The sequence below is a fragment of the Ranitomeya imitator genome, chromosome 9 (genome assembly GCF_032444005.1).
Source record: "Ranitomeya imitator isolate aRanImi1 chromosome 9, aRanImi1.pri, whole genome shotgun sequence".
Taxonomy (NCBI): Eukaryota; Metazoa; Chordata; class Amphibia; order Anura; family Dendrobatidae; genus Ranitomeya; species Ranitomeya imitator.
The window spans coordinates 98,456,474-98,468,997 of NC_091290.1; the positions used below are offsets into that span (position 1 = coordinate 98,456,474).

General features: G+C 43.8%; 1 protein-coding gene across 2 annotated transcripts in view; it reads right to left on the reverse strand.

The window, feature by feature from the left end:
- LOC138649626 (dipeptidase 2-like) overlaps positions 1-12,524 on the reverse strand; it is a 438,600-nt gene that overhangs the window by 291,966 nt on the left and 134,110 nt on the right. For both annotated transcript variants that reach the window (XM_069740170.1, XM_069740169.1), the window contains exon 3: positions 1,403-1,529. In XM_069740170.1, the coding sequence (XP_069596271.1) occupies positions 1,403-1,529 (127 nt within the window). The remainder of the gene's footprint in view (positions 1-1,402; positions 1,530-12,524) is intronic.

A 12,524-nucleotide genomic window follows, 5' to 3' on the forward strand; every position in this document is an offset into this window, starting at 1 on the left:
CTAGTCTGGGGACGAGCTCCTCACTCTTCTAGTCCCCAGCACTGACTGACTGAAACTCCAAACTAACTTCCTCCTCCTGACCAGAGAGAGCACCTCCCCTGAAGTCGGGTTCAGGCTCCCCCTGCTGGCCCGGCGCAGGAACTGTGTTGCATGCTGTGTATACCTGGCCAAGGGATCCCTCCTTGCTTCAGGCCTGACATCACCCACTGTGAGGGAGGCAATGCCATTGTGGCAACCGGACTCCTGGGGTGCCACACAAACAATGTCTTTTTCAGGGGGATTCTCTCTGAAATCTGCCTGAATAGCAATGTAAAAGTAACTTACCCTGTCTTTCCTCCATCTTTTGTCATTTCTTTTAACCGTGTCAGGCTTTGAAAGATGGGAAACAGTTAAAAGAAATAGCATGTTCATTATTTAGGCAGTTCGTTCTTTCAAGCCACTTTCCAGTCAAGTTTAAAGTACGAAAACAAAACAGGAGCCGTGGCAAAAACGGCAGAGAGATTGTCAATGAAGATGCTGTATAGCTAAAATCACTGTCTCTTTTGAACATCAGACACAGGCTGGTTTTCACAGGAGTACCATCATGATAGGCACAGGGGTCTTTAGCAGACCTCTGGATATCATTGCAACCGATCAAAGCCCCGCGATCACGTCACACGCTTGCCAATGGGCGTGTGGAATGACGTGTCCCCTGCCAGCATGTGTTACATGCCAGAGATTGACAGCACCATTTAACATGTTAACAGTCATGGGTGAAGCTCCGCTCCACCCATGGTTGTTAGAGGCAGATGATGGCTTAATACTTCAGCAATCATCAGTCCTGAAAGATGCATACTCGGCATGTGAGCCAAATCAAAGTCAGAGAGCAGGCATAGGACGTACCAGCATGTTCTATGCTCGTAATTGGTTAAAAAGGTCTTGAATTATTTTAAAATAAAAAAAGTAAATAGGTGTGTAAAAGACAATGTGTGTGTACTGAGAAGCTCTGGAGAGAGAAAAAAGCGTACACAATAGGGAACCGTCTTGTAAGGGATAGGTGGAAAAGATGGAATCAAAGGTGTTGTGTACAGGCACAACAACTATAAAGGCGTGGAAAGCTTCTGCTGCTGCCCCTCCTCCCCCACCCGTGGCAGGAGGAAAAGGTTCTTCCAGAGGTGTAATGGCAAAATTGAAAGCTGGTACGTTTAGGGAATCAAGAGCCTTTGGATTCCAAAACCTTTTTTTATGAATACTAATGTGTTTCTGCCCTGGACCTTTCTCAAGGTATAGAAACCAAGTGTGTATATGATAGTTTGTACACATAGGAATGTACACACCCTGAGCAGAAAATTATTTTTCCTTATATTGTAATTAATATAAAAATTGTATGTAATAATTTAAAATATTGTATAATATTAAGTACCTGAGCTCCAACATGACCAGTTTTAAGCTTATCTAAGTTAGTCCTTGTAGTAGTAATATTCCGCAAATTAATTTTTGACAGTCGGTTATTATGTAGCCTTCTGATCTGTAGGGCAAAGTCATTGTGTCTGTAATAGAAAAATAAAATAAAAATTAAGATACTTTTGACAATATTTTGTAATACACTATTCAAAAAAAATAAAGGGAACACTAAAATCCCACATCCTAGTTATCACTGAATGACATATTCCAGTTGTAAATCTTTATTTACTACATAGTGGAATGTGTTGAGAACAATAAAACCTAAAAATGATCAACGTAAATCACAACTAATATTATTATTATTATTATTATTTATATAGCACCATTGATTCCATGGTGCTGTACATGAGAAGGGGTTACATACAAGTTAAGGTACCGTCACACTCAGCAACTTTCCAACGATCACGACCAGCGATACGACCTGGCCGTGATCGTTGGAAAGTCCTTGTGTGGTCGCTGGAGAGCTGTCACACAGACAGCTCTCCAGCGACCAACGATGCCAAAGTCCCCGGGTAACCAGGGTAAACATCGGGTTACTAAGCGCAGGGCCGCGCTTAGTAACCCGATGTTTACCCTGGTTACCATTGTAAATGTAAAAAAAAACAAAAAACCACATACTCACATTCCGGTGCCTGTCACGTCCCCCGGCGTCCGCTTCCCTGCACTCCTCCTGCATCTTGTGTAAGCGCCGGCCATAAAGCAGAGCTTTACGGCCGGCCGGCACTGACACAGGATGCAGGAGGAGTGCAGGAAAGTGGACGCCGGGGGACGTGACAGGCACCGGAATGTAATATAGTAACATAGTAACATAGTTAGTAAGGCCGAAAAAAGACATTTGTCCATCCAGTTCAGCCTATATTCCATCATAATAAATCCCCAGATTTACGTCCTTCTACAGAACCTAATAATTGTATGATACAATATTGTTCTGCTCCAGGAAGACATCCAGGCCTCTCTTGAACCCCTCGACTGAGTTCGCCATCACCACCTCCTCAGGCAAGCAATTCCAGATTCTCACTGCCCTAACAGTAAAGAATCCTCTTCTATGTTGGTGAAAAAACCTTCTCTCCTCCAGACGCAAAGAATGCCCCCTTGTGCCCATCACCTTCCTTGGTATAAACAAATCCTCAGCGAGATATTTGTATTGTCCCCTTATATACTTATACATGGTTATTAGATCGCCCCCCAGTCGTCTTTTTTCTAGACTAAATAATCCTAATTTCGCTTATCTATCTAGGTATTGTAGTTCTCCCATCCCCTTTATTAATTTTGTTGCCCTCCTTTGTACTCTCTCTAGTTCCATTATATCCTTCCTGAGCACCGGTGCCCAAAACTGGACACAGTACTCCATGTGCGGTCTAACTAGGGATTTCTACAGAGGCAGTATAATGCTCTCATCATGTGTATCCAGACCTCTTTTAATGCACCCCATGATCCTGTTTGCCTTGGCAGCTGCTGCCTGGCACTGGCTGCTCCAGGTAAGTTTATCATTAACTAGGATCCCCAAGTCCTTCTCCCTGTCAGATTTACCCAGTGGTTTCCCGTTCAGTGTGTAATGGTGATATTGATTCCTTCTTCCCATGTGTATAACCTTACATTTATCATTGTTAAACCTCATCTGCCACCTTTCAGCCCAAGTTTCCAACCTATACAGATCCATCTGTAGCAGAATACTATCTTCTCTTGTAATAACTGCTTTACATAGTTTTGTATCATCTGCAAATATCGATATTTTACTGTGTAAACCTTCTACCAGATCATTAATGAATATGTTGAAGAGAACAGGTCCCAATACCGACCCCTGCGGTACCCCACTGGTCACAGCGACCCAGTTAGAGACTATACCATTTATAACCACCCTCTGCTTTCTATCACTAAGCCAGTTACTAACCCATTTACACACATTTTCCCCCAGACCAAGCATTCTCATTTTGTGTACCAACCTCTTGTGCGGCACGGTATCAAACGCTTTGGAAAAATCGAGATATACCACGTCCAATGACTCACCATTGTCCAGCCTATAGCTTACCTCTTCATAAAAACTGATTAGATTGGTTTGACAGGAGCGATTTCTCATAAACCCATGCTGATATGGAGTTAAACAGTTATTCTCATTGAGATAATCCAGAATAACATCCCTTAGAAACCCTTCAAATATTTTACCAACAATAGAGGTTAGACTTACTGGCCTATAATTTCCAGGTTCACTTTTATAGCCCTTTTTGAATATTGGCACCACATTTGCTATGCGCCAGTCCTGCGGAACAGACCCCGTCGCTATAGAGTCCCTAAAAATAAGAGATAATGGTTTATCTATTATATTACTTAGTTCTCTTAGTACTCGTGGGTGTATGCCATCCGGACCCGGAGATTTATCTATTTTGATCTTATTTAGCCGCTTTCGCATCTCTTCTTGGGTTAGATTGGTGACCCTTAATATAGGGTTTTCATTGTTTCTTGGGATTTCACCTAGCATTTCATTTTCCGCCGTGAATACCGTGGAGAAGAAGGTGTTTAATATGTTAGCTTTTTCCTCGTCATCTACAACCATTCTTTCCTCACTATTTTTTAAGGGGCCTACATTTTCAGTTTTTATTCTTTTACTATTGATATAGTTGAAGAACAGTTTGGGATTAGTTTTACTCTCCTTAGCAATGTGCTTCTCTGTTTCCTTTTTGGCAGCTTTAATTAGTTTTTTAGATAAAGTATTTTTCTCCCTATAGTTTTTTAGAGCTTCAATGGTGCCATCCTGCTTTAGTAGTGCAAATGCTTTCTTTTTACTGTTAATTGCCTGTCTTACTTCTTTGTTTAGCCACATTGGGTTTTTCCTATTTCTAGTCCTTTTATTCCCACAAGGTATAAACCACTTACAGTGCCTATTTAGGATGTTCTTAAACATTTTCCATTTAATATCTGTATTCTTATTTCTGAGGATATTGTCACTGTCTACCAGATTAAGGGCATCTCTAAGCTGGTCAAACTTTGCCTTCCTAAAGTTCAGTATTTTTGTGACTCCCTGACAAGTCCCCCCAGTGAAAGACAGGTGAAACTGTACAATATTGTGGTCGCTATTTCCTAGATGCCCGACCACCTGCAGATTTGTTATTCTGTCAGGTCTATTAGATAGTATTAGGTCTAAAAGTGCTGCTCCTCTGGCTGGATTCTGCACCAATTGTGAAAGATAATTTTTCTTGGTTATTAGCAGAAACCTGTTGCCTTTATGGGTTTCACAGATTTCTGTTTCCCAGTTAATATCCGGGTAGTTAAAGTCCCCCATAACCAGGACCTCATTATGGGTTGCAGCTTCATCTATCTGCTTTAGAAGTAGACTTTCCATGATTTCTGTTATATTTGGGGGGTTGTAACAGACCCCAATGAGAATTTTGTTACCATTTTTCCCTCCATGAATTTCCACCCATATGGACTCGACATCCTCATTCCCTTCGCTAATATCCTCCCTTAAAGTGGACTTTAGACAAGACTTTACATAGAGACAAACCCCTCCTCCTCTCCGATTTTTACGATCCTTTCTAAACAGACTGTAACCCTGTAAGTTAACTGCCCAGTCATAGCTTTCATCTAACCATGTCTCGGTTATTCCCACTATGTCAAAGTTACCTGTAGATATTTCTGCTTCTAGTTCTTCCATCTTGTTTGTCAGGCTTCTGGCGTTTGCGAGCATGCAGTTTAGAGGATTTTGTTTTGTTCCAATCTCCTTGCTGTGGATTGTTTTAGAAATGTTCTTACCTCCCTTCTGAGTATGTTTTCCTGGGTCTTCTTTGCTCGAGTCTAATGTTTTTCTTCCCGTCCCCTCTTCTTCTAGTTTAACGCCCTCCTGATGAGTGTAGCGAGTCTTCTGGCGAATGTGTGTTTCCCAGGTTTGTTGAGGTGTAGTCCGTCTCTGGCGAGGAGTCCATCGTACAAGTAATTCACACCGTGGTCCAGGAATCCGAATCCTTGTTGTCTGCACCATCGTCTTAGCCAGTTGTTCGCATCAAGGATCCTGTTCCATCTCCTGGTGCCATGCCCGTCTACTGGAAGGATAGAAGAAAAAACTACCTGTGCATCCAGTTCCTTTACTTTTTTCCCCAACTCTTCAAAGTCCTTGCAGATTGTCGGTAGGTCCTTCCTTGCCGTGTCATTGGTGCCAACATGTATCAGAAGAAATGGGTGGACGTCCTTGGAGCTGAAGAGCTTTGGTATCCTATCAGTCACATCCTTGATCATCGCACCTGGAAGGCAGCATACTTCTCTTGCGGTTATGTCCGGTCTGCAGATGGCTGCTTCTGTGCCTCTCAGTAGTGTGTGTGAGTATGTGTTTTTTTTTTTTTTTTTACATTTACAATGGTAACCATGGTAAACATCGGGTTACTATGCGCGGCCCTGCGCTTAGTAACCCAATATTTACCCTGGTTACCAGTGAAGACATCGCTGGATCAGCGTCACACACTCCGATTCAGCGATGTCAGTGGGTGATCCAGCGACGAAATAAAGTTCTGGCCTTCTAGCTCCGACCAGCGATGTCACAGCAGGATCCTGATCGCTGCTGCGTGTCAAACACAACGATATCGCTATCCAGGACGCTGCAACATCACAGATCGCTGTCGTTATCGTTGTAATGTTGTTCAGTGTGAAGGTACCTTTACAGATATCACTTACAATAAACAAACTAACAATGACAGACTGATACAGAGGGGTGAGGACCCTGCCCTTGCGGGCTTACATTCTACAGGATTATGGGGAAGGAGACAATAGGTTGAGGGTTGCTGCAGCTCCGGCATTGGTGAGGCGGTAGTTTCAGTAGTGATGAGGAGGCAAGCGGGGTCAGTGCAGGCTGTAGGCTTTCCTGAAGAGGTGGGTTTTCAGGTTCCGTCTGAAGGATCCGAATGTGGTTGATAGTGTTGGGGCAAAGAATTCCAGAGGATGGGGGATATTCGTGAGAAGTCTTGGAGGCGATTGGATGAGGAGCGAATAAGTGTGGAGGAGAAAAGGCGGTCTTGGGAGGACTGGAGATTACGTGAAGGAAGATATCGGGAGATTAGTTCAGAGATATATGGAGGAGACAGGTTATGGATGGCTTTGTAGGTCAGTATTAGTAATTTGAACTGGATAAGCTGAGGGAATGAGAGCCAGTGAAGAGATTTGCAGAGGGGGGAAGCAGAGGAGTAGCGAGGAGAGAGATGAATTAGTCGGGCAGCAGAGTTAAGGATGGACTGGAGAGGTGCAAGGGTGTTAGCAGGGAGGCCGCAGAAAAAGATGTTGCAGTAGCCAAGGCAGGAGATGATGAGGGCATGCACAAGCATTTTAGTAGATTGATGGTTGAGGAAAGGATGGATTCTGGAGATGTTATTTGAGCTGGAGGCGACAGGAGATGGAAAGAGCTTGGATGTGAGGTTTGAAGGACAGGGCAGAGTCGAAGGTTACTCCGAGGCAGTGGACTTCCGGTACAGGGGTAAGCACGATGTCATTGATTGCGATAGATAGGTCAGGTAAGGAAGATCTATGGGATGGAGGAAAGATTATGAGTTCAGATATGTCCACATTGAGTTTGAGGAAGCGATAGGAGAAGAAGGAGGATATGGCTGATAGGCACTCTGGGATTCTGGACAGCAGAGCAGTGACGTCTGGGCCAGAGAGGTAGATCTGAGTGTCATCAGCATAAAGGTGGTACTGGAATCCATGGGACTTTATGAGTTGTCCCAAGCCAAGTGTATAGATTGAGAAGAGTAGGGGTCCTAGAACAGAGCATTGGGGGACTCCAACAGAGAGAGGATGGGATGAGGAGGTAGTGTGGGAGTGGGAGACGCTGAATGTGTGGTTGGAAAGGTACGAGGAGATCCAGGATAGGGCGAGGTCTTTGATGCCAAAGGAGGAGAGGATCTGTAGTAGGAGGCAGTGGTCAACTGTGTCGAAAGAAGAGGACAGGTCTAGAAGGAGGAGTACAGAGTATTGTCCATTAGCTTTGGCAGTAAGTAGGTCATTAGTGATTTTGGTCAGGGCTGTCTCAGTTGAGTGATGGGGGTGCAAACCAGATTGTAGATTGTCAAAGAGCAAGTTAGATGAGAGGTGGGAGGAAGGTTCAGAGAGGATGTGGTGCTCCAGGAATTTGGAAGCGAATGGGAGCAGTGATATTGGGCAATAGCTGGACATAGCAGTTAGATCGAGGGTTGGCTTTTTAAGGATAGGCGTGATTGTGGCATGTTTGAAAGTAGAAGGGAAGGTGCCAGAAGATAGTGATAGGTTGAAGAGGTGGGTTAGAGATGGGATAAGTGTGGAGGTGAGGTTGGGGAGGAGGTGGGATGGGATGGGGTCGAGTGCACAGGTGGTGAGGTGCGATTTGGAGAGGAGACAATTAGGCTCCCCTTCGGTGATATTGGATAGGGAAATTATGGGGTTTGGGTATTGGTCTGGTATACAAAGGTTGTGGTGGTTGAACAATGAAGACTTGCCTTGTTTGGTCATTCTTATTTTTAAAGTGTGTGGCAAAGTCCTCAGCAGAGATGAGGAAGGTTGGAGGGGGCAGTGGGGGGGCGAAGGAGGGAGTTGAAGGTTTTGAATAACTGTTTGGGGTTGTAGGATAGGGAAGATATGAGGGTTGTGAAGTAGGCCTGTTTAGCAGAGGTGAGAGCAGATTTAAAAGCGAGTGTTGCCTGTTTGAATGCAGTGAAGTCGTCATGCAGGTGTGTTTTTTTCCAACGCCGCTCCGCAACCCTGGACACTTGCCGGAGCTTTTTAGTGGTGTTATTGTGCCAAGGTTGTCTATTTATGTGTCGCACTCTGCCATGGACGAGAGGGGCAACTGTGTCAATAGCTGATGCAAGAGAGGCATTGTAGAAAGCAGTGGTAGTGTCTGTGTCATGGAGTGAAGATATGGATTCCAGTGGTAGGATAGAGTCAGAGAGTGTGTGGGCGTCTAGGTGTCCAAGGTTTCTGCGGGTGTGCGCATTTTGCTGGACATGGATAACCGGTGAGGAGGACAGGGATGAGAAGGTGAGCAGGTGGTGGTCGGATAGAGGGAGAGGGGAGGTGGTGAAGTTAGATAGAGAGGAGAGATGGGTGAATACCAGGTCTAATGTATGTCCATCTGTGTGGGTGGCTGCGGAGAACCACTGAGTAAGTCCAAAGGATGAGATAAGGGACAGAAGTTTGGAGACTGTTGACTGAAGAGTATCAATGGGGATGTTGAAGTCACCCATGATGATGGTGGGAATGTCAGCAGAGGGAAAGTGAAGAAGCCAGGTGGAGAATTGGTCAATAAAGGCAGTGGCTGGGCCTGGAGGTCGGTATATGATGGCCACTTGGAGGTTTGAGGGAGAGTAGAAGCGGACAGAATGGACTTCACAAGAGAAGAGGATAAGGGAGGGTAGAGGTGGGATTGGGTTAAAGGTGCAGTTAGAATAAAGGAGAAGACTCACTCCTCCACGGTGGCATGGGGGGTGGGGTTAGAACAGTTAATAATTTAAGAAATAGAGGTACAGAGAGGAACATCAAGTGCATGTATACTAAAGCCAGAAGCCTCGCCAACAAAATGGACAAATTAGAACTAATGTTGTTGGAGCATAATTATGATATGGTGGGGATACCTGAAACATGGCTGGATGAGAGCCATGACTGGGCTGTTAACTTGCAGGGCTATAGGCTGTTTAGAAATGACCGTGCAGATAAGCGAGGGAGAGGGGTGGGTCTATATGTAAAATCATCCTTAAAATCCATCCTGCGTGATAATATAGGTGAATTTAATGAAAATGTAGAATCCCTGTGGGTGGAGATAAGGGGAGGGGGGAAAAAATAATAAATTACTGATAGGGGTTTGTTATAAATCTCCAAAAATAATGGAAGCAATGGAGAATATCCTCGTAAAGCAAATAGATGAAGCTGCAACTCAAGGGGAAGTCATTATTATGGGGGACTTCAACTACCCTGAAATAGATTGGGGAACAGAAACCTGCAGTTCCAGCAAAGGTAATCGGTTTTTGACAACTATGAGAGACAAATACCTTTCACAACTGGTTCAGGACCCAACAAAAAGGGAAGGGGGGCACTGCTAGACCTAATATTAACCAACAGGCCAGACCGCATAGCAAATGTAAGGGTTGGGGGTCACTTGGGAAATAGCGATCACAAAATAATAAGTTTTCATGTATCCTTTAAAAAGATGTGTAATAGAGGGGTTACAAGGACACTAAACTTCAGGAGGGCAAATTTCCAACGGATGAGAGAGGATCTTGGTGCAATTAACTGGGACGATATCCTGAGACACAAAAATACACAAAGAAAATGGGAGACATTTATTAGCATCCTGGATAGGACCTGTGCACAGTATATACCGTATGGGAATAAACATACCAGAAATAGGAGGAAACCAATATGGCTAAATAGAGCTGTAAGGGGCGCAATAAGTGACAAAAAGAAAGCATTTAGAGAATTAAAGGAAGTAGGTAGTGAGGAGGCATTAAATAAATACAAACAATTAAATAAATTCTGTAAAAGGCAAATCAAGGCAGCAAAGATTGAGACAGAGAGACTCATTGCCAGAGAGAGTAAAAATAATCCTAAAATATTCTTTAACTACATAAATAGTAAGAAACTAAAAAATGATAGTGTTGGTCCCCTTAAAAATAGTCTGGGTGAAATGGTGGATGAGGATGAGGAAAAAGCCAATATGCTAAATTACTTTTTTTCATCAGTATTTACACCAGAAAATCCCATGGCAGACAAAATGACTAGTGATAAAAATTTCCAATTAAATGTCACCTGCTTAACCCAGCAGGAAGTGCGGAATCGTGTAAAAATCACTAAAATTGACAAATCTCCGGGCCCGGATGGGATACACCCTCGAGTACTGCAGGAATTAAGTACAGTCATTGATAGACCATTATTTTTAATCTTTAAAGACTCCATAATAACTGGGTCTACCACAGGACTGGCGTATAGCAAATGTGGTGCCAATATTCAAAAAGGGAACAAAAACTGAACTCTGAAATTATAGGCCAGTAAGCTTAACCTCTACTGTGGGTAAAATCCTGGAGGGCATCCTAAGGGATGCTATACTGGAGTATCTGAAGAGGAATAACCTCATGACCCAGTATCAGCATGGGTTTACTAGGGACCGTTCATGTCAGACTAATTTGATCAGTTTCTATGAAGAGGTAAGTTCCGGATTGGACCAAGGGAACCCAGTGGATGTAGTGTATATGGACTTTTCAAAAGCTTTTGATACGGTGCCACACAAAAGGTTGATACATAAAATGAGAATAATGGGGATAGGGGGAAATATGTGCAAGTGGGTTGAGAGCTGGCTCAGGGATAGGAAACAAAGGGTGGTTATTATTGGAGCACACTCGGACTGGGTAGCGGTTAGCAGTGGGGTACCACAGGGGTCAGTATTGGGCCCTCTTCTTTTTACCATATTTATAAATGACCTTGTAGGGGGCATTCAGAGTAGAATTTCAATATTTGCAGATGACACTAAACTCTGCAGGGTAATCAATACAGAGGAGGACAATTTTATATTACAGGATGATTTATGTAAACTAGAAGCTTGGGCTGATAAATGGCAAATGAGCTTTAATAGGGATAAATGTAAGGTCATGCACTTGGGTAGAAGTAATAAGATGTATAATTATGTGCTTAATTCTAAAACTCTGGGCAAAACTGTCAATGAAAAAGACCTGGGTGTATGGGTGGATGACAAACTCATATTCAGTGGCCAGTGGCAGGCAGCTGCTACAAAGGCAAATAAAATAATGGGATGCATTAAAAGAGGCATAGATGCTCATGAGGAGAACATAATTTTACCTCTATACAAGTCACTAGTTCGACCACACTTAGAATACTGTGCACAGTTCTGGTCTCCGGTGTATAAGAAAGACATAGCTGAACTAGAGCGTGTGCAGAGAAGAGTGACCAAGGTTATTAGAGGACTGGGGGGTCTGCAATACCAAGATAGGTTATTACTGGGGCTATTTAGTTTGGAAAAACGAAGACTAAGGGGTGATCTTATTTTAATGTATTAATATATGAGGGTACAGTACAAAGACTTTCTGATGATCTTTTTAATCATAGACCTGAAACAGGGACAAGGGGGCATCCTCTGCTTTTGGAGGAAAAAAGGTTTAAGCATAATAACAGACGCGGATTCTTTACTGTAAGAGCAGTGAGACTATGGAACTCTCTGCCGTATGATGTTGTAATGAGTGATTCATTACTTAAATTTAAGAGGGAACTGGATATCTTTCTGGAAAAGTATAATGTTACAGGGTATATATACTAGATTCCTCGATAGGGTCTTGATCCAGGGAACTAGTCTGATTGCCGTATGTGGAGTCGGGAAGGAATTTTTTCCCCAATGTGAAGCTTACACTTTGCCATATGGTTTTTTTTTGCCTTCCTCTGGATCAAAATGTTAGGGCATGTTAGGTTAGGCTATGGGTTGAACTAGATGGACTTAAAGTCTTCCTTCAACCTTAATAATAACTATGTACCATGTGTGTTGCCGGGTCGAGGGGTGTGGGTGAAGTGGGGGCCTCCGTAACACAGTGCAGCAGGGGAGGCGGTGTCAGAGGGTGTTAGCCATGTTTCTGTGAGGCAAAGGAAGGCAAGATTGCGAGAGAGAAAAAGGTCGTGAAACACGTGAAGCTTATTGCAGATTGAGCGGGCATTCCAGAGTGCTCCAGGGAGAGGGGGCAAGGGGGTGGGCTTCAGGGGCACGGGTTTTATGTTGGAAAGATTGCGGTAGTTCATATTAGATAGGGAGCGATAGGAGGGGGTAGGAGTGGGAGGTATGAGCTGTGGGGGTCCCAGGTTGGTAGATATGTCTCCAGCAGTGAGGAAAAGCAGAGAAAGGGAGAGCAGGTGGGAGAAAGAGTTGCCGACTTGTTTTCTTAGGACAGATTTGAGGTTAAGGAGCAGGTCAGCAGAGGAGGACAGGTGGGGAGGTAAGAGGGAAGGGGAGATGATTATTAGGTTAGAGATTGCTTGGGTTTGTGATAGGGAAGGAGAGAGAGGATTAGTGGAGCAAACACTGTAAGGGCATAGGTAAACATGGTGAAGGAGTAAGATGGGTGAATAGAAAAGCTAGA